This window comes from Gasterosteus aculeatus, chromosome 17 (assembly GCF_964276395.1).
Source record: "Gasterosteus aculeatus chromosome 17, fGasAcu3.hap1.1, whole genome shotgun sequence".
Taxonomy (NCBI): domain Eukaryota; kingdom Metazoa; phylum Chordata; class Actinopteri; order Perciformes; family Gasterosteidae; genus Gasterosteus; species Gasterosteus aculeatus.
The window spans coordinates 13,569,159-13,591,244 of record NC_135705.1 but is presented as its reverse complement, the minus strand read 5'-3'; the positions used below and the strand labels follow the sequence as shown (position 1 = coordinate 13,591,244).

General features: G+C 41.6%; 4 protein-coding genes across 4 annotated transcripts; 3 read left to right on the top strand and 1 right to left on the bottom strand.

The window, feature by feature from the left end:
* Nucleotides 1-62: 62 nt before the first annotated feature.
* LOC120835280 (cytidine deaminase) lies at nt 63-4,107 on the top strand. Its single transcript, XM_040204072.2, has 4 exons — nt 63-377; nt 937-1,048; nt 1,487-1,544; nt 1,682-4,107. The coding sequence occupies exons 1-4, from the start codon at nt 149-151 to the stop codon at nt 1,820-1,822; spliced, it is 540 nt and encodes a 179-aa protein (XP_040060006.1). The 5' UTR covers nt 63-148; the 3' UTR covers nt 1,823-4,107.
* Nucleotides 2,136-13,267, bottom strand: dnajc16l (DnaJ (Hsp40) homolog, subfamily C, member 16 like). Its single transcript, XM_040204062.2, has 15 exons — nt 12,686-13,267; nt 12,411-12,477; nt 12,081-12,226; nt 11,600-11,775; nt 9,642-9,826; nt 9,451-9,555; nt 8,911-9,069; nt 8,692-8,822; nt 8,334-8,511; nt 7,967-8,149; nt 7,790-7,866; nt 7,447-7,527; nt 4,536-4,625; nt 4,153-4,323; nt 2,136-3,940 (listed from the first exon to the last, which is right to left on the bottom strand). The coding sequence occupies exons 1-15, from the start codon at nt 12,865-12,867 to the stop codon at nt 3,451-3,453; spliced, it is 2,421 nt and encodes an 806-aa protein (XP_040059996.1). The 5' UTR covers nt 12,868-13,267; the 3' UTR covers nt 2,136-3,450.
* Nucleotides 13,268-13,693: 426 nt separating this feature from the next.
* b3galt6 (UDP-Gal:betaGal beta 1,3-galactosyltransferase polypeptide 6) lies at nt 13,694-16,995 on the top strand. Its single transcript, XM_040204070.2, has 2 exons — nt 13,694-14,029; nt 14,478-16,995. Exon 2 carries the CDS (start codon nt 14,488-14,490, stop codon nt 15,505-15,507), a length of 1,020 nt encoding a protein of 339 aa, XP_040060004.1. The 5' UTR covers nt 13,694-14,029; nt 14,478-14,487; the 3' UTR covers nt 15,508-16,995.
* A 613-nt stretch (nt 16,996-17,608) lies between these two features.
* On the top strand, nt 17,609-20,219 carry tmem167b (transmembrane protein 167B). The gene is made up of 3 exons (XM_040204073.2): nt 17,609-17,963; nt 18,881-19,012; nt 19,577-20,219. The coding sequence occupies exons 1-3, from the start codon at nt 17,954-17,956 to the stop codon at nt 19,657-19,659; spliced, it is 225 nt and encodes a 74-aa protein (XP_040060007.1). The 5' UTR covers nt 17,609-17,953; the 3' UTR covers nt 19,660-20,219.
* The last annotated feature ends 1,867 nt before the right edge of the window (nt 20,220-22,086 follow it).

The following is a 22,086-nucleotide window of genomic DNA, read 5'->3' as shown; positions in this document are numbered from 1 at the left end:
CCTTGGACTTCATATACAGGGCCAACATCAACAAAGCCACCTCCCATTACATTATGACAACATTTGGACATCCCGGCCAGTGACTGGCTGGGACCGCTCCCTCTACCCCCTTCCCACTGCACACGTTCCTATTTAAAGCTGAGCTACAATGACTTTTTCACCAACTCCAAAACAGCCATCGAGGGCAGTCATGGATCAAGTCGAGTTCAACTGCGGTGTAATGCATATTAAGGACCACAGCCCTCGACAATTGTCAGAGGAAACTGTCAAGATGCTGATCCAGCGATCTCAGGAGGCCAAGCAGCGAGCCTACTGTCCTTACAGCAAATTCAGAGTGGGAGCCGCTCTCCTGACGCTAGACAACTGTGTGATTACAGGTAAGATACACAAGAAGCTTGAAATGCTTGCCTAAAACGAATAAATCACGTTATTTGCCATTATGTAGACTTTTAAAATAATATGAGAAAGCATTAAAAATCATATGGTAAGGAAGGTAAGTCATGGATTTACCCAACTTCTGTTTCATTCTTCTCTTGTTTGATGTTAATGATTGCCTGATAGCAGGCAGTTGAAATGACAGGACTTATCAAGGAAAGATGACATTTGAACCATTCTCTGAATGAACAAATTTCCACTTTCCCATGACTTACGTGATGTTTTGTCAATGACTTGCATTAATAGCAATCTACACACTAGCAGGGATGTCAAATCAGTGTCTATAGCGAGGCATAGAAGCAACTTTCCTGCAACCTCGCCTGTTCAAAGTCACATGTAGCTCAGTGGGAAAAGTCAATGACCTGTTGAGTAACTGTGAGACCAGGAGAGAATAATTAAACAGACAACCACCTGCAAAAAGGCCTCTTTTTGTGTAAGTTTCAGTTTTTTCTGAAGCAAATGCAGTTAGATAACTAATGACTGTACTTGTGTCCCTGGCAGGTTGCAATGTGGAGAATGCATGTTACAACCTGGGTGTGTGTGCTGAAAGGAATGCTATCTCAAAAGCTGTGTCAGAAGGCCACAGAAGTTTCAAGGCAATTGCAATTTCAAGGTAATGTTGGCATATAACATGCTGTGTCAACGTTACTTTAATACCAAACCATGACACAGTGTTCATGTTCTTTCTGCACACCGCGGTACCTTATCGAACTCCCCCATTGTTTCACACAACACACATTTTTGTTTTGTGTAAAACTTTGGTAAAAGTTCAACAGTTGGTTTACCAAAAAGTGAGAAAAAGTTGGATGTGAGTCTCTGTCGAGCAGCAATCGACATGTAGAATCATAATGAGCAACAGATCATTGGATAAATCTCAAGATGATCAGGTGGAAATTAGACATGTGAGGAAGCTATTAAGAACAGAACGGCTTTGGTAGAAAAGATCTATAGTGAACTCGCACCATCACCCAAAAACAACAAAGGCTACAATGTATTTGTGCTAAATAACACCTTCGTTTCTTAACTACATTTTTCCTTGTGTTGCTTGCAGTGACCTGAGTGACCAGTTCATCACCCCGTGTGGCGGCTGCAGGCAGTTCATAAGAGAGGTGAAATCTCTGGTTTGGTTTAATTTTTCAAGGATAAGTAGTTTACAATCAGGGATGAAGTGATGCTCTGTGAGAGGACTTACTACTTACTTACTACTACTACTATCATATTTAATTTTTGGACATTTCCCTCACAGTTTGGATCAAACTGGGATGTGTACCTATCGAAGCCTGACAGCTCGTACCGGAGAATGACTGTGGACGAACTGCTACCGGTCTCCTTCGGCCCTGAACAACTGTACATGAGGAAAGAGTTTGAAACGCTCACAGACGCCTAGTATACTTGACATTCACTGTGTATAATTAACATGCTCATTTTTCATGGTCAGCAGTTCTATTTATGGTTCATTTTTGCTCTGTAATTATCTGCTGAACTTTACATATTTATTTTATATATAATTTCATATTACTATACACGTGAAGCTAGACGTCAGAGTTGTAGCTGGAAAATACATTGTGCTTTAATTAGTGATCCATGTAATTACTTCCATTATAATATGAAATGTTGCTCATCTTGTTGTAGATACAGATTTAGTTTGAGGAAGCAACACAGAATAGTATATATCATAGCCAGACACTTTAATAAATAAACAGTTTTAAAATGAGTTTAATAATTTACATTTCTCACAATGGGATATAAACAAAAAATAAGTTCAAAGAGCATACAAGATGAAAAATACAGAATACAGGTTAGTGTGCTGCAAATATTGTTTGTCAAGCAGCAAATTATGCACTACAAAGTAAGAGGAGGGGAGAGACGGTGTGAAGCATTTCAGCTGCCTGTGCAAACTCAAACATTTATTTAGTGATTTTAGGTCTACATATTCCATGCATTTATATTTACAGTAGTTTAAGGGCAAAGGCGTAAAAAAGGGCAAGTGTGTAATATTAAGGTTTATCTTTTACCCTCGATACAGACAATCAACATGAACTTAAAAAAAAAAAGTGAAACCAGTCCCAAATAAAACTGCAAGTGTATGACAAAAACATTTAGGGTACCACTGCCGGATGATAATTGGCTTAATTGGCTTCATCAGTAATTTGGCTGGTACCATATTTAATGCTAAATCTCTAAACAGCTGCATGACATGTCAACTTGGCCTGAGCTGAAAACCCTAAGGAAAGATTCTATTTCAATAATTAACCAAATTCTAAAAGGATACTTTTTATATGTAAAGTATATGGAGTGATGTGAGTTGATTGAATTTTTCTGTCCTTTTGCCTGGAAAAAAATGTTGAATCTATAAGAGCAGAAATCCACAATCCAGTTTAACTAAATGCTCCTAAAGAGACAAATATTGGCCTATAAACTTTAGTTCATCAAGCTCAGTTTTACTACAGCTAAAAAACTCATAATGGGCTCGAAGCCACATCTTACTGAGACGAGTATTAAAAAAGGAAGAAAAAGAACACAAAAAGCTAATGTGAAACACACACAGCTAGCTGCAGCCTTTGTCTGCACCATGGTGCTCGTTGTCTGGTTTTGGGGAATAAGTACAGCGCCTTCTACAGGATCTCTATTTGTGTGAAAACTGACAGTGAATTAATTTTCTACAGCCTTTGCTGTGCTCCTATAGTCTCTTCTTCTTCATCTTTCCATCTCTGGACAAAGAACACAAAGCATTATGAAGCGCAGACTTTGTACCTTTGATACAATATGCACATTTTAAAGGTTTTGCGGAAGCACACTACTCTATACCCTCAAATTCCAACATCTAACTGATCAAATAATTGGGTCAACAGTTCACTGCATACACAAACTACCTCTGCGTAAAGAAACTTGAATGTTTTAAAAACTGCAAAGTTGTTCTGTAGATTTTTTGCTGAAGAACGTAATGAGGACGCGTAACACTTTGTGGTTACGCGTCCTCAAAGTACCATCCAACCTTTTTTTGTTACTTTGACTTCAGCTCTCTGCGAAGGAGTTAGCGGCTTCACTAAGGGAGGGCCATGCAGGGACCTGTAATCGGAGTAGGGTGCCCTCCATTAGCCTCTCCATCCACAGTCCCAGCCTGTCAAGCTTGTGGTGGACTTCTATGCTGGTGGCCCTGCTGGAGCCTCTCTTTGGTCCCGTTCCATCCTCCCTGGAATGGGACCTGGATCGAGAGTGGGAGCTGGACCTGGACCGGGGCCGGGACTTTCTCCTGCTGTCAGAGGAGAACAAGGTCTCGGACGAGGAGTCGTTGGGATTGTCGCCTGTGAAGACGGGTCTAAAGAGGCAAAAGTATTTCTTGTGGCCATTGAGGGCCAGGACGTGGCCAGCGTAGTTTGCAGACTCCTCATCCTCGTCCGAATGGACCTCTCTCCGCATAGCGCCGGAGGTTGAGCAAAGGAGTGATGGCATCCAGTGGCGGTGCTTATCAGCGTTGAGGAAGGAGAAGTGCAGAGTCTGAGTCCTGTGGTGGCAGAGGGGTTCAGGATAATACAAAGTAAACAAACAACTGCAATATCTCTGAAACAAGTAGACACAGACTTGGCAACAGTTCTTTAAAAGCACAAACCATGTTCTGCCATAGTCAAAGTTCACAACTTTTTTTTAAATGAATAAAATAATGGAAACAAATGATAATATAAACTTCTTTGAATGTTGTGGAGCACTGAGACTTACCCAGAGAAAGAAAAGACCTCTTTGGCAAATTTCCTGAGCAGAGCATTCTTGGAGGCGTTGGTGAGCACCAGGACGACGTTGATGTGGCCAGGCCTCAGCTTGACCAGGTTGCTGATGTAGGTTATGTCGGTCAGCTCAGTCACCTCCACAAAGTCCTTCTTAGGAGGCCGGCTACATGGACCAGTGATGAGGAGGGGGGGGGTGGATTACTTTTACAGAAAATTTGTTAACACTACTCTAGAAAGGCATGTTTAATTATTGATGAGAACGTTTCTCGGGTGGTTATAGCTGCTTTGACAACTTAAGGATGTCAAGTTAGAGCAAAGCAACCCCCCCCCCAGCCTGCTGTTCTCTGGTGTATTCTGCATCCATCATGTGGTCACCTTGAAGTACTGCCTCTACTTGATGCATCCTCTTCAGGTTGTGGTTGTTCTTTTGGCTTCGGTTTCCGGGGTTTGCTCTCACCTGGCTCACTAAAACAAGAACCCCGAAAAGAAAATGATCAGTATTGGCAGCTAACCAGCCATGACTTGATTTCAACACCAAGAATGAACCATGTAGAAAAAATACAATACAAATTAGGGCTGGGTGGTATGGCCAAAAATCCATATGGCGGTATTTAGAAAGATTCTGACTGTATACCGGTATATCACGGTATTGCCTTTTCAAGTAAACACATTAACTCATTGATCCCGAAAAGGACCAAAGCTACCCGAACAGCCTTTCTCCGCTGGCCAACCTGCTCGCAACTGGCCGGCGAGTTAGCTTGTTAGCATGTGGCTGCGAAGTTTGCTCTCCGGTTCCCCGAACAGCTGTTTGTCGCTCGCCGGTGTAGAATATTAGAAATACACTGACACTGAACAAAGAATCCAGACAATTGTATTTTCTTCAGCTCACACAACACCATCGAATAAGGTAAACAGCAGCCTGTTGTTTTAAAACCGAATGCTGTATAGTTCATCATAGAACATTTAAGTGTGAGTGAAAAAAATACGATGTTTCGAGGTACACTAAATTTTAGGGGAATTAATTTTTTTTCTCTGCTTTGAATGAGCGTTGTGATAAAAAGCACATTGTGTTTTGAATGGACGTTTTTGTGTGAGTTACAGACAAAGCTCGGTTGTGTAACGTTAAGCGAATGAGAGGCGTTATTTAACTGATCAGTCATAGAAGGAAGAATGGATACCTAGTATAGGTGGCCTCAACCGGTTGAGGGTAAACGTAAACTTATAGATTACATACGTGATTCCCTGTGTATAACGTTCTAGCAGAGTAAGAATCAGCTTTCCATTGAATTGTACTTATTAAGATAACAACAGTATAGTCTCGGTTAAACAAAACATAACTATAGACAGTGTACAACAGAACGGAATGCAGCACCAAGACTTAAATAAACTACATTACCTAAAGGCCACATCAATAGGTAGAATGGAAGCTATGGGAATACCAATGGGGGTGTCTAATGAGTTTCAAGTCAGACAAACAAGATCTGGAAGATGCACCTATACTGGTGCAGAGGGGTATGACCCAGCATGGCACTGAAGAGGAGAGCCCTCATGTCCACAACCTGAGCGGCACCTAAGGAAACCGTGAGCAGTGACCGGACACCCGTGATCTTGCCGCGAGAGGAAGGACTTCCTCAGCCAAGAGTCTGCTTGACCGCAGTGCAGGACCAGAAGTAAGCACCAGGACGGACTGCAGAAGCCAGACCAGCACAGCAGAGCCAGACCCGAAGCAAGACCAGCATCGTTCTAGGAGGACCAGAAGCAAGACTAGGACAGATTCAGAAAGGGTCCAAATGACCCCTCAATCTCCCTTCTTGTGGGAGAGTCCAGTTCCCAGACCACCTCACACTAATGGGGGACAACGACAGCCCAGCCCAGCACAAGCATAACCTCAGACCCACAGGTCAAATCACAGCCATCAGTTTCCAGTGCAGACACTTCCAAGTTTCCAAACCCCCCTACATACCCCATCGACAGAAGCAACAGCAACCATTCAGCATAAGACACACCCTGAGAAAGGTTGAGAAACGACCGTCACTCCCAAATGGAGGAGAACCACTGCTGAGAGCGCTCACTGAAGAACTATCAGAGAACAGTGACATTGACATCACCTTCTCAGGGTTATTGGACTCCTGATTTAGTAAATGTAAACAATTGTTGTAACAGTTTCCATTATGACCAGCATTCTATTCCTAGGTGGATGCTGTTGAATCCCCCTGCATCAGGACTTATCAGTCATAACCAATGCACTCATCCAAGAAGACCAGCCCCATGATGACATATGGTTTTATTTGTCAATTTATACTATACACAGGAAATACGTGATGAAATGTGGGAGACGATTTTTCAGTCTTTCCGACTTCTTTTCAGACAGATTCCATCCTTGTTTTATTCCCAAAGGGTTTTTGCATGTTATGATCAGAATGTGTTAGAGCATGAGTATCATATTGGGTCGAATGTTACGCTAAAACAAATCATGCCCCTATTTGGTATTAGAAGCATAGATGACACATCTGACAAAACTGAGGAATCGGGCCCTTCTGATTGGACTGACGGACTGACTGAATCAGAAGGCTCCGTCTTCTGCTAGATAGGCCCTACCCTTTCCGTGAGAAGTTAATGTCGTTGTGTTTTCTTATTTGTCATTGTATTTTTCTATTTGCTGTTGTGTTTTCTTAGTATTAGAAATAAACTGACGACCCGGTTCATAAATTAATTAATAAAATCCATTTAGTGTACACTAGAATACAGGTGTAACACCCTTTCCTTTATTAAATACTTTGGATTTTAACTCTTCAATCCAAGATGTCTTCTGTCTGTCCGAAGTTTTAATTTTTGAAAAAACACCGCCTACCCGAACAGTTGTTCGCCACTCGCCGGCTACCCGAACCACTCGCAGGCCTTGTTAGCGGGTTAGCTTGTTCTGGCTGCAAGCGTTGCCACCACAAGCTAGACAGACTTTGCAATAAATCGTTTCTGATCTAACATAACTTCTAACAAACCCCTCCAAACAGACGCAGTACCTCTCTTGGGCACCAGTTGTGTTGGTGCATCTTTGGTCTCTCGTTGTTCCTCCTGTATCGGCCTATACCGTGTTTTCATGTAGCATTAGAGTTCTTGTTGTGAGCTGTACCCAGCATGCAGTTCGGCGGGGTACTTTTTATAAATGTATAATTATTACAAATTATGTCACAAGCTGTTGTGTCGTGGTGTTTTACCCTATTAAAGAAGTGTTTGTTGTGAGTTATTCATTGTTGTTTAAAACAAAAAAGGATCTTTCCACGCTCACCTGAAGGCCTGAATGATGACTGTGCCAAAAAGAATGAAGAGAGCGGAGAAGATCAACGACAGAATGGGCATCATCTCTCGCCTTGGGGACAGAAAAAATAATAATTTCTTAAACATTTAGGCAAAAACAACTAGCAGGCCCTACCAAACAATAACACTTCATCCAGTCTCCCTTTATCCTATAATTGTAGCTACATTTGTGTATGGTTGTATCGAGTGCTACAATGGGACAAACTATGCATGCCTACAGAGCCCCCATCAGGTTATTATGCAATATTGAAACAGACAACATGTACTTTCTCTGAAGCTGAATCATGCTTCTGTCTTTCTCTGTGTTGTCTTACCAGTTTGAGTAGAGGAGGTCATCATATATTTGAACGATGTAATCATAGGCGGAGTTCATCCACTGAATAATTAAAATCTGGTTACGTTGAAAAAGAAACAGACAACAATGAGATTAATCAAAAATACCTTCAGTTAATTTTTAAGTTGAACTAAGGTATGTATCTGCAGAGCATTACAGGGGCCATCTCGTTGTTCAGCTCTGGCAGGGTGGCATCTGATCTCAGATAGGTGGGGTCTTTCTGAAGGAGCTCCAGCTGTTCGTGGAGGTGATACTTATCTTCCTCACTGCCGTTCCAGCCACCACTCACTGAGCGGTACATGACCTTGCCAGCATGGCTCCGCCTCTCCAGAATCACCACCTGTCAGTGGTGATAAAATGCTGAGCTTTATGGTGCTGATCGGACATGTAATAAATTCTGAATGTGCTGAATAGAAAAAGTGAATAGAAAAAGTTATAGCAAATGCACATTGTCCTGAACATTAGTTTAGGGCAGTTGTTGTTTTTTTCCATTTGTGATGCATTTGATGTTTTCCGCCACTGACCTGAGGCGAGAGGGCAGCCTGATTGTGGAGCAGCGCCTGACAGAGAGGCTGCTGCTGGCGCTGGTAGACGTAAGCGAACCGCAGCACGTCTTTTTTGTTGGCTGATGCAAATTCGAGGAAGGCCTTATTGCCCGGGTGAAAGGCTTGGTCATCCCCTGTGATCAACAGCACACAGTACCTGCAAACCAATTACAGTCAATCCACCAACACAACATTTCAGTTCGGAGTGACAACCATTGAAAGACCTGTATGACTATTCGGTTTGGATTTCCACATCTTACAGTGGTCATACCAAGTTAACGGTCAAATCAGGCTTTGCGTATATTTCACTCCACTGAGGACTCATTAAACGACTTACTTCCTCCGTCGGTGAAACTGCTTGACGGGACACAGATCATCAAAGAGCTGCTGGTTGACCAGCCGAGGCACCTGCAGGAACTTGTTGTTGGAGACAAACTCATCCATTATCTGTCGCTTCATCCCTCTGGCCTGAAGTGGAATCGCGGGGGGATTTGAACAATTAAATACAATTTTAGACACCTCTTTAGAAGCTTGAATCAGTTCTGTAATTTTGTACCTGTATGATGTCCACAGGCTTTTCGGAGTCCTCCTTAAACAGCAGCATGGTGGGGGCGTAGGTGTTTATGTTGAACTGCCGCAGTAGCTGAATGTTGTGCGTGTCACCCTGGTCCACAAAGCCAAAACGCACGTAGTCTCTGAAGGCAAACGCTGTTAACTGGAGCGGGAGTGGGAAGATGAGAGTAGTTCTACAAAAAATAGGCGGAAAGCTGCTTCTGCTGCTTCTCACAACCATATACAGTACATTAAATAGTTATGACTCGGATATGTGATTGGTTGAAACTGTGTTCTTTCAACTGTCCCTGAAATTGTCTTTGAGTCTCTAACACATTTATTGAAATGAAGTAACAATATTGTGAGTGCACTTGATGGTTCTAGTAAAATGTTGAACAGAAGCTTCTGGGGTTACATCCGGGTCCAATCTATCTGCTCTCTTGTGTACTGGTGTAAATCGCTTTAACAGCTTTCTGTTTTGGACTATAACGTTTTGTCTAATTGGTGCAACATCTGTGTGCCCGTGTGTAAACACATTGCTTACTTTATAGAGTAGGGGAACAATAGGGATTTGGTCGAACAAGAGAACGCTGGGCTTATTTTCCACACGCCAGCTATCCAGAAAAACACGGTAGTTGTCATCGGTGATCTGGGGAAACAATGGGAATCATTATCATTCATTAATACATTTTTGTTGAATTAAATAACAGTGCGTAGTATATCGAGGTCTCTTACCTTTTCCACCAGTTTTTGGGGCAGCAGGTCCTCAATGAACTGTCGCAGGTGCTCTCGTACCACAGCCTGATGGAAGAAGTTGACCCTGCCATTGACCAGCCCGATGATGGAGGGAGCGCGGTGAGCTCCCAGCTGGTGGGCCAGACGACGCTCGTAACCCAAGTCCACAATGCCAATACCAACACCTGATGCGACAGTAAAAATAGACTGCTATTGTGGCTGGGGGGAGTAGTAGGGTGTCCGCTGGCTTTGGTCGGTTATCAAAACATTGGCCAAATGACTTGTTTCAGACATTATGAGGAAATACAGAATCCCTTTGTGTTCATTTCTAAAGCCTCACATTAAGACACACACATCACTTTATTTAAGATGCTGCGCTACTTGCAGGTCGCTGTGATCTGCTTTTTTTACGCCAAACCCATGGTAATGAAGATACTCATTTAACGTTACATGGAATTTGCATGTCACTAAATACCCAACTGAGATCGGCTTATGTCGTTCTGAAAAAGGATCCTACCACCAACCACCGCAACCAACCATCCAACCTGCCGTTGTGACAAAGGAACCTGCCACCGTCTAACACTACGTAAAAGATTGAACAATGTTTTAGGTAGTGTTAGTCCAATCTTCTTGGACAATAAAACCAATACATGCAAGAGAGAGCTCATTGCCTCCTGACATTTAGTCGTTTCTCATTTGAATGAGTCTATATATATATATATATATATATATATATATATATATAAAAATAAAATGTGAAAATTAATATTTGAATGTAAAAAATAAAAAATTTTAAAAAGCGCAGCGCGACTGTCTGCTTTGTGGGCAGGGGCGCGCCTGTACTGACTATATTGCATGAATCTGCGGTCTTGGCCGTTAGTTAATTTACTTATTTTTGTGCAGGAAATATGTTATTAAATAGCTTTAAACTTAAAGAAACTACCTATACAAGTAGTTATGTCTTGTTGTATACATTTGTCCTGTTATTGACGTGTCTAATGCGCAACCAGATATCCAGAGCCGCTAGAAACCCAAATATACACTCTGTGACCTTCTTTGGGTTCACTTTTACAATTGAATGCAATACAACAGTCCAGCCATAACATCCATACTGTTCTTTTTTTGGACACATAGTCCCCGAGGTGTTTTTTCAAACATAGGTTTTCAACATGGAGGTCTGCATTATATTGAGAGGTGTATGTTGTGCTTGTTTTGATTTCTACACAAACAACCAAAAAAGTTAAGTGATCCCCACCCCCCAAGATTAACTCAGGGAGAGGCCTACCCCGTCGCTGCAGGGACGTTCTCACATGCAATCAGGGCATAGTGGGATTTCTCCCAACGCAGACGCGAGATCCATCGGTTTTACGGATGTGGGCCTAGTGACCCGAGTGGACCCCCTGGACATTCCCGGGCTTTAAGACAAACTCACATGCTCGCCCTCACCCCGGTCCTGGCTCACCTTCCCATAGGTCCAGCTGATATCCCCTACTGTAAGGTCTCGAGTTCCAACAAAACACATTTCCTCGAGTGACTCGAGACTGGCTGATGACTTTAGCATAGCAAAGCCATGGAGTACATACATATTCAGGATGTGTTTCCAGGGCAGGCCACTTACTTATTACAGGCTCAGAATGGTCTGAGGGGACTGGAAACTGGTCTTCTAATTATCAGAATTAACTCAACAACTTTAAATTCATCTCCCATGCCAGACCAATAAGAGTCCAATTCTTCCCTTGGCTTTACCGGAACCAAGAAGAACAAATATACCCTAATGAATAATTCATTAAGTGGCTGGCTCTTTGTAAAGCATCTTAACATTTGGAACAACTATTTGTCCTAATGGTCTGCCACTGAGCAAACATCAACCTTATGTTATGATGCTTTTTTGGGAAAACAAACTCTGATCCTGAGAGTGCGGGGGCGGACTGCTGGGAGTCCTGCTCCGGCAGACTTACCCAGTGGCTCCAGCTCCAGCACAGTCTCCTTCCACACAGGCTCAATGTGGATGCACGCAAAGCACCACTCAGAGGTCACTTTGATCAGGTATGGCCTCTTGTGGCTGTCTGGAAGGACATCGGTGTTAAACTGTCCGTGGTGAAGCAAGTACTTGCTGTCTGCGAAATCCCTTGACCTGGAGGAGGAAGATCGGAAAGCAGACGGTGAACTTGTAAGCCATACTCAAGTTGATGTCTTTAATAATTGCTTGTTTTGCTTGAACAACAGTACACAATGAATTCGATTCACAATTATAGAAAAAGGAAAAAATTGACTTTTTCCCTTACAGGATTTGGGCTGGAGCATGTTAGTGCTTTGATTTTGACAGTACTCCTCTACCAATAGCACCTTGCAAATCATGCCACAATGGGACAAGTTTAAGAATCACGTGAGTGAATTTTAACTATTTCAACAACAGACAACACCAATCTAAGGCTTTACCTGGGGAAATGGAAGAAAGACTCATCAAAATAAAAGCTGTTGTGGAAGCCGCGGAAACCTTGATGCTGTGACTGGGCAAACTGCTGGTTTTCATCCATCTGCCCATAGCGGTCAAAGTTGGACCTTCGTTCCTCGTTGGACAGGATCTGTGTGCAAGTGCACGTTAAAGACACACGTGGGAGGCCTATGCCGTTTAAACGTTGTAACAATTGCAGAAAGGCCATTACACAGAAAGTGAAACGGAGTCCTGGAGAAAATACTGGATGTCAGGTGGAGCTAGTTTGAAATAGAGTCTCGTTACATGATGTGTTGTGATGCATTTTCACCCACCTCGTACGATTTCGACACCTTGATGAACATGTCCTCGGCGTTAGGGTCCTTGTTCTTGTCTGGATGCCTAGAGAGGCCAAACAGGACATCGTGAATCACCACCATGGTCATGCGGGGTTAAGCGTGCTCTCAGACCAGCGTTTGGTAGGTAGGTTGGTGGGATACCAAGCACCGATCCAGGTGTTAAATTTACCCTGTAAACTGAGTAGGGGGTTAATCGGCTCCAGTCAGGACGTGCTGGCCTTACACAGGAGACCTGGTGTCAAGTCACTCACCATTCCTTGGCGAGGCTCTTGTACGCCTTTTTCACTTCCGCCTGACTCGCACTCCTGCTGACACCCAGGATTTTGTAGGGGTCATATTCAGATGCGGCTTTCACCAACTGCACACTCAAAATTAGAAGAAATATGGCGAGCAGAAGTGTCCGAGGGTATCGGCGGATTCTCCGAAGCGTCATCGCTTGGGCTGAGCTCGTCCACCGCTAACGTCAGTTAGCTCCCGAGCGGCCCGGTAGAGTAACGTGACACAGCTACTCTCTTCCGGACGAATATATCCAGCTAAGACGTGACGAGGTACGGTCTGTGGACGTCTGCAATTTAAGGTTAGATGTAAACGACATGCTGTTTTACTATCATGAGGCAATTATATTTCTAGCTAAGGCAACCCCGGGGCGTCATGACCGCAATGAAACGTGAACCTTCCGCTTGCCTTTTTCAAAATAGAACCCCCCTTCAACAGAACTCTGATGCATAATATTTAATACACTTGATTTATCCATTGAAGTAAAAGAGGAACGTGTACTGTATGAAATAATTTGGCATTCGTATCCAAACAAGTGTATTGCACCTACAGAAATCCAGTTACCGAATGTGTTTTATTTTGAAGCAAACGATTTAACGCTCGGCCTTGTTTAGGCTATCTTTCCTAACTTGATGCTCAAACTGGAAACATCGCGCATGCGTCGGCCAGCAGCTGTCCACAAACGATTCTCCTTTCATTTAATTATCTCTATTAAATTCTTATTAATAAAACAATTTATTATTATATATACCATATGAGATCACAAGAAAAAAGCTCCACCATTCCATTATTTTTTACATAGTGGAAAGTTTGATTGGGATGTCATATCAGTTCTTGGAAAGGTTATTGTCCTGGGGTTCGTCCATTTCCTTTCACTATTATTCTGTATTTAGTTATTCTCTATGTTCTAAAAACAACAACAGTTGTATAAAGAAGACGCATATCTTTTTTTTATTTATTTTATTCCCATTTTACGGGGCTTCACTTCCGTTTCCGCTTCGTCACTGCTACACGTAACTGATGTGGTTTAACGTGACAATAAAATACACAAAATGAATAGACGGATACCTGGCTGAACTCCCCCAGCGACCAAGATTACCTGCTGGCTGTAACCCACGTTACCACTAAACGTACCGCTAAGACTCTGGTTTCCATCCCCCGTTTCGACCAATATGAGCAAACGGTGTGCGTTTGCGTCCAGTAGCGTGAGCTCGAAAAGTGCGCAGGGGGTCTTGTCTCGGTAGCTAGCGTTAGCTCTACAAAGCTGCCATAGGTCTGAGTGTTTCATTCACGGGAAGGGTACTTTTGAATTAGCTAAGGTAACTATAAACAAATCCTCTGTACCCGCTTGCAACGTCGTGTAGCTACAGTTCAAACTCGCAGGCATGGCGCTACAAAGGCATGTCTGTGCAGCAGATGTCAGGTTACTATTTGTGCTAACTTGCTCGTGAGCTTCCTCTGATTCAAACGCAACAAAACGTAGAAATTGCTACGGTGCTAAGACCAATTTAATGCCATTTAGTAATATTGACATCATTTCTGGTGCTGATAACGATTTGTTTACGTTTGCAAATATCCTACCCTGTTGTGCATTTTCAGTCAGACTTGAAATTTGTCATAAAATGAACACAGGCATTTGAGCAAAACCCTTTGCACAAATGCCTGTTAGCCCCCCTATGCATGTATGGTTTGTTTTAATTTGATGTTTTGATGATTAACTTGATAATTTGAACAACAATAACAATCTTTTGTGTTTTTCACCCTCAGACTCGGCACCATGAATCTGTTACGATTAGTGTGCCGCCACAAGACAGCCCTGGTCATTGGCACTGTGTGCAGCTTTGCCGTGGTTCTGGTCTTCCTGGCTAAATGTACCTCAGAAACCCTGAAACAGGGCCACCAGGATCCTCCAGGCCTAGCCCCCCGTGCCATTGCTGTGCAATCCAACACAGAGACTCATAATCATGCTGACACGTCCAAAGACAAGTCGGCGTTCCTGGTGGTCCTGATTACAACCGGACCCAAGTACACGGAGCGGAGGAGCATCATCCGCAGCACCTGGCTGGCCAAGCAGGAGTCTGATGTTCTGGCTATGTTTGTGGTTGGAACCCAAGGGCTATCCGGTGAGGACCTTCAGAACCTTAACACAGAGCAAGGGCGCCACAAGGACTTGCTCCTACTGCCTAACTTGCGAGATTCTTACGAGAATTTAACACTCAAGCTGCTGCACATGTACTCCTGGCTGGACCAGAATGTGGAGTTCAAGTTTGTCCTCAAAGCAGATGATGACACATTTGCTCGTTTGGACCTCCTCAAGGAGGAGCTGAAGGGGAAAGAGCCCAACAGGTTATACTGGGGCTTCTTCTCTGGGAGAGGGCGAGTGAAAACCGCTGGGAAGTGGCGGGAAAGCTCTTGGGAGCTTTGTGACTACTACCTGCCCTACGCACTGGGCGGGGGCTACATCCTCTCGGCTGACCTGGTCCGTTACGTGCATCTTACTGCGGGCTACTTCAAGACATGGCAGAGTGAGGATGTGTCGCTGGGCGCCTGGCTGGCACCAGTAGATGTTCGGAGGACACATGACCCACGCTTTGACACAGAGTATAAATCGCGTGGTTGCAACAATAAATACTTGGTGACACATAAGCAGAGTCTGGAGGACATGTTGGAAAAACACCAGACTCTGCAGCGTGATGGCAGGCTCTGCAAGGAGGAGGTCAAGCTGCGACTGTCCTATGTGTATGACTGGAGTGTGCCACCTTCACAGTGCTGCCAAAGAAAGGATGGCATTCCTTGATTTTTCTTTTTTACAAGAACCTGAAGTTGGCTTCTGTTTCATATTGTTCAAATAGGGAAAATGATGATTATGTTTTTTGACCAATACTCCAGTGTTACGACATTTAATTTATTCATGTTACATGTTGCTATATCAGACAACAAAGTAGGTAACAAAAACGCCTATTTCAGATTTTTTTAACTGAGTTTTCACGTTCATTTAGAAAAGTTTGACTATTATCAGTATTGTGGATTTTGTACAGTCGCAATTTTAATGTGGTTCATATGTGAAGTTCATTTATTATTTTCTTTATCTCAACCTGGTTTAATACTGTTCGGACAGAGTACAAGTAATGAAGTCCCACTTTTCAGTTTTCTACAACATCTAAGCCTTAACTATTTATGTATTTAGAGTTTATAGAGTTATGTAACTCTCAAGCATGAAGCCAACTTCAGCCTTGTGTCTTTTTCAGCCAATAAACTCCTTCGGCCTTGTTATTTGGACCCATGCTCATTTCAGCGCTCTCCTTACCTCCAGTTTACCACATTGGGAGCCTATTTCCCTGTTTGTGCTTTTTCTGATGTACGTCCTGCTAAATATCTTTCCCATACTATGGGATATGTTTTAAGGTTATTTCAGTATAGTGTGTATATAGTACAGACACATGCAGACGAGAGAATCTTACCCTGCAATGATGTCTACAATTTTTGTGAAAGCAATTCATATTGCTATTTTATTTATTGTTAATTTATTCTGCAGCACACACTGGTGTTAAGTTGGGACAGAAGCACAGTAGCTGTGGTTGCTGCTTGTGAGTTGCATTTGTAGTTATAAAGTTGTTGGGTTGGAGTTGTGTATAATTCATGGAATAAATGGGCAAGAAATGTTGTTTTTAAAGTTAAAACTTTTGTTTATGGTAGTACAAGAAGGTTTAATGTGTTTGGAAGAAAGAAGAAGTGAGAGAAAACGGTTGAATGTCTTTATTCAGCAGACCTTATTCCTTCTACAGGATCCTAGATGAGGATATTTACATTTACAAGGAAACAGTCCCACATCAATGTTTCAGTCAAAACCTGTATTGTGTTGAAATATCAAGTTATTTGGAATTCTTTGGTTGCACCACACCACAAATTCAGATGGCGAAACTTGATATGGACTAACAGCTGGCACTTGGTCACTTTAAAAAAAAAAAGAAATAGTCCAAAAATCATTGTTCAATGAATCATTGTTATGTTTTATTTTGCTGATAGGTTAAGTTCAGGTAAAATATCTTGTCAGCAGCTGCGTCCCAAAACGTATAAAATGTGTACAGTATTGATTAAAGGGGACAGGCAGTTGAAGCACCATTAGTTGTAAATGCTGGAAAACTGTATGTCCAAACTTAAGTTGTTTTTTTTTTATTATAACCTGACTTTTTTTCTCACTTTTGTCACTAGCAGATTGCAATGCAGTTTGATTTTATGTACATGGTACTTGATGTTTTATTGAAAAAATAAATGTACCATTGTCCATTAGTTGTAGGTGTATATATCAGTCAAATATATACAAGTTGTAGTATTTCTCTTCTGGGCAATATACATCTGATTATCTAATAACAATAACGATAACAATATGGATCGCTAAATGGAGATGTAAGGTAACCAAAATATTTTTATCCATTATACAAATGCTTATAGTTTTACAAATAAAGATACACAGTAGACAGGTGTATGCCTTTTCAAAGATGCTCAATTCTAATATGGTTACTACTTGCTCTACTTACTCTTTATTTTGCTTCATAAAGAACCACAACCTACATTTTATTGATGTTGTAGATGTAATCTACAATATTTTTGCTTAATCCGTCAGAAGAGAGCGGGAGCACTGGCCCCCTGATGAGAGATTTGCAGGGATCCCGTCAAAGGTGTCGTACCTTTGACTGATTAGAAGGGAACACCACCAAAACATGTCTTATCCCTTTTAAGTTGAAGTGTTATCATACAAGTGACGTTTAAAGTGACTATAGTTTGATTTAATCTTCTGTCTTCTATTTCGAAGACCCAATTTGAATTATAATTGAATGAAGAACAGCTGGCAAGTAAGTCAATTCCATTTGCAAAATTCCTTTTGAAAAATGAAATGATGCAGGCTCATTTGTATCGATCAAAGGATGCCAAGTTACACCAACTATCCTGCCACACACCAATCAGCCCTTCTATCAAATTTAACTTTCAAACAGAAATAAACACATGGACACAATTTGATCCATAGTTAAATGTCTCTAGCGTGGTGCTGTACACGCAGCTGTACATTCCAGAAGGTGGCAGTAATGCTAGAAAAGTAAAACGAGAAATTAGCGAAATTACTGAAACCGGAAATGTCAACCGAGTGACTACGAAGCGGGCCGCTGCATCTCCACTTTATATTACATAATGGATTGCTAATTTAGGAAACAGTCATCATACCTCGTCAAAAGCAAACTGTGAATATGACAAATGGTAAGTTGTGTCATTCAAGAAGCTTAGACGTGTCCGGAGCAGAACGCGACGTGTGAGTTCGGCTAGCTACGCTAACGAGGCTAGCAGTTAGCTGTAGACGTGGCCCTGATCTCAGTCATTACATTGTTAACATACAACTCGTTTGTTACAATTGCTGTTACATTCTACAGCTATTTGATTCGTTGTGGAAAGTTTCTTCTAATCGTTGATTTAGTTAACAACGTTTTTTTTGTTTGGCAAACGTAACACAGTCGCTTGCTAACTATAGCGTTAGCGTTTCGTTGGCTAATGCTAAATGATCCACATAGCTAACGCTAGCTAAACCGTAACGTAAATCTATGAATGTAATAAAAGATTAATAGTTCTTTACTTAAAGTGTTGACCTGAACTGCCATCGCGGATCGCTGATTTTGCTAAACTATTTTTTTGATGTGGCTGCCGCAACTGTAAAACGGTAAACAAGGGAAGAACATTAAACATTAGTGTAACTACACATTGTGGATACATTATCCTAGACACATTGCAACATAAATATTAAAATATTTGGCACAAAGATGGACATTGTAGTAATCAATGGTAGTTAGGGATTTCGGGGTTTTACACACAGGAAAACCCATAGCATCGTCAATTAGTGTTTTGTTTTACAACAGTTGCTCTTTTCACTGTTAATGACGTGTATTATTTGTTCCAACATGACATTCTCTCGCCGGACGTGTTTTTCCAGTTCCTCTTAAAAACATGTTTTTCAAATTCTTACCTGTGCAGTACCATAGCTGTAATAAATGGATTATCTCACAACTCTACATTAATGTGGAAAGGTGCATAACAAATTTGCTTTTAAATTGTGTGTTACCACTGCCCTGAACTACCTGGCAGGTATGCCACACTGTAATGCCATCTTCACCGCCTACCTTTAGTGTACTCTCTCGATGGCATCCTGGTGTTTGGGCTGCTGTTCGTATGCACCTGTGCATACCTCAAGAAAGTGCCTCGTATCAACGGCTGGCTGCTGTCCGAGAAGAGAGGAGTTTGGGGTGTCTTTTACAAAGGTAGATATTTTCACGACACATCTGTAATTTCTGTACAACGGTTCCTATGGGAATAGCTAAAACCTAAGAAGTCTTTCTCCAACACGTGGGTTCATCATATTAAAAAAAAAAGAAAAAAGCCCAAATATATTTGCTTTTTAAAAATAAAGTGTACAAAAAGATTTTTGTTTTGAGTAGAGGGACCTGACCTGTTAAAAAATAAACAATTTATAAGAAATAAAGAACAATACAGATCAGAAAACTGAACACCTGAACTAATTCTCTACACTTGTGGTCCCCAACCACTGCTACCGGTCTGCAGAGAAAAACCCTGTCAGCCGGTTGTTTATCTGCCACACCTTCAAGACCGGTCCGAAATATTGTCTAACATGAACTCGGTCTGTGAGGTAAAGGTTAGAGACTGCTGCTCTACACTAAATCAATAATGACATTTGTTGCCAACTCTTTTAATAATCAAGTTTTATTGATTTTGTTGTTGCAGCCCTATTCTCCTTTTTATGTATGTGGGTATTTGACCAGCAGTTTTCTTTGCTCATCCCTGTTATCGTTTATCTCTCTTCATAGCTGCGGTAATTGGGACGCGGCTTCACATTGCCGTGGCAATTTCCTGTTTGGCCACGTCTTTCTACGTTCTCTTCTTAAAATGATCGTCAGTCTGCGCTGGAAAGGACACCAGTCGGGTGCAGGCTAGGGATGGACTCATTACAGTGGTCATGTACTAATCCTTATGGGGGGAAACATGGAGTGGGGGAAACACTGGACCAGTGAAACCCCATTGGCCTTGTGGAGCTGGCCAGTGCTGGTGATTGGGTACAAAACTCTTCACTTGATAATTTGTATGCACTACGGAAAGAAATGGCATCCGTAATCATCTCTGGAGTTATTACAGTGGAGATGGACGGCTGGGAACATGGTATCCTTCTATTGTAGGGGAACACTGTTGTCTCCAGCCCCACCCCATAAAAATGTATACTGAAGGATGCATAAGATTGAAGGGCACCATGTATATTTATACCATATACCTGTACATAACCTAAAGTTAGTCTAGTTGTATATGGACCATGAAATGACCGTTCAAGATTTGCCATGGGTTCTGTGTGATCAAATTGAAAATGATCAGTTGTGCTGTTTTTTTTTTCTGTATCTCCTCTTGTGTAAAGGGTGGAGGGGAAGATAAAGCTAATGTATAAAGATTTTATGGTCTATACTTTTGTTTCCCCCTCCCTTTTTTTTGTTTCTTACGTTTTCTCAACAGTTCTGTTTGACATCTCTTAAAGGAGCTAATGCAGAGTCTGGGCCAGGATCACCTGCTCTTCGCTCTCACCGCTGACATCACAAGTAAACATTGAAGTGGTAGAGCCAACGTGGCAGTGGAGAGCAGTGTTGGGTAAGCACTGGGAACACTGACTCTCAAGTGGAGGCAGCCTAGCTTCTGCAAGGACAACGTCCCACCACCAGGGTCTGCAGTGGGGCATGAACCGGGAGAGCCAACTGTTTTAAAGACAAGACGGAGTTTCACGCTTTAACATGCACACGCGGCCGGCCCAGCTACCAAAACAAAGAACTAAGAAGCTGATTACAACAAAAACAAGGAGTTTCACTGCTCAGGATGCTATTTCTCCATTTATGTCAGGAATGTGGCATATAGCTCCTTTTATGCTTAGTTTTAGGTTTGAAATACACATGTTGCACAGGTGTGTTGTATTTCCGTTGACATCTAATACAATAACGTTTTTAATGTTATAAAAGCGTGACATGTAGAATACAATGTTTTACCGCAACTGTAGAATATTCCTGAGAGGAGAATAACTTTAAAAGATGGCTTATCTTACTATATTGTGAAAATTCTATATCTATTTCTGTCTTGCCTAAGCATTTAAATGCAATGCCAAATATTGATGGTGCTTGTTGCATCTGAATTAAATTCTGTCACTTTTTTTTTTTTAAAGATTAAAGGGTTCTTTGAGGGAAGCAAAGCAGTTAAAAACAACACATTCAGACTATTTCTGTGTTTGGAGTCTTTAAAAAGAAGTCTCCAGTGGCACCAAAAGGGTTTTAAACCGCAACCCCATCACACTCTCTGAGGCTGATTTCGTTGCTGCAGCAATCTGGCAATATTACCAGCTTTATTTATGAAAGTTGTTCCTATTTTATTTGTATTGCATCGGCTGGAGATGTGGTTCCCTTTAAAAAGAAGGGAAACCTTCCTATAAATCAATTCTAAAGGACTACAATTCAGAAATGATTTAGTGTGGTCGTATTCACTACATGCAATTGATATTTAGTTGAGACAGTTTTGAAAATAATTACAGCCTCTCATACTTTGATTTTTATCAGGGTTACACTTTTAATTCAGCCTGCCTTTTATTCTGTCCCGCTTTGCTTTTAGCCCATTCTTCCTCTGGACTCAGTCATTCATTCCTAATGTGGTTTCTTGCAGCGTTTCTTGTACTTTTTTGTTTTGTCATCCCCCAACATACCTTTTTCTAAAAGGACAATGTTATTTAATTTATTTTCTGACTGAAGTTGCAGGCAGGCAACCGTATCTGTGTGCAGTGTCTCCCAGCTCCCACACTGAACCCTGACAACTTTTCACAACACATTTATGACTGTCATAACGTATTACATAACATTGTACCGTGTACTCCACTGCTTTGGCAGGTACTTTAACTGTCATTTTTGGAGAAGCCCTTTTTTTTGCAGCAGGCAATTGATTTATCACATAAGAGAAAGCACAGGTGTCATTCACAACAAAAAACATCACCAGGACCTTAAAGCCAAAGCACCTGTGTTCTTCAAAGGACATATCACTTTTTTTATTTTTTCATGAAAAATACCTATTTGTACCTATTCTTTGTCTTTGATGATGTATTTTTACAAAGAGCCTAATCCTCTGTTTGGCGTTCCTTTGTAAAAAAAAAAAACTCAGTGAAAAACACAAACAAAAAAACATTTGTAGCTAATGAAACACTTTGCTTAAGTTTTATTTAGGTTTGTGCCATCAATCATTTATATATATAATGAAATAATATAAATAATCAGTATTATGTATTAATTATTTCTAAACAATGATG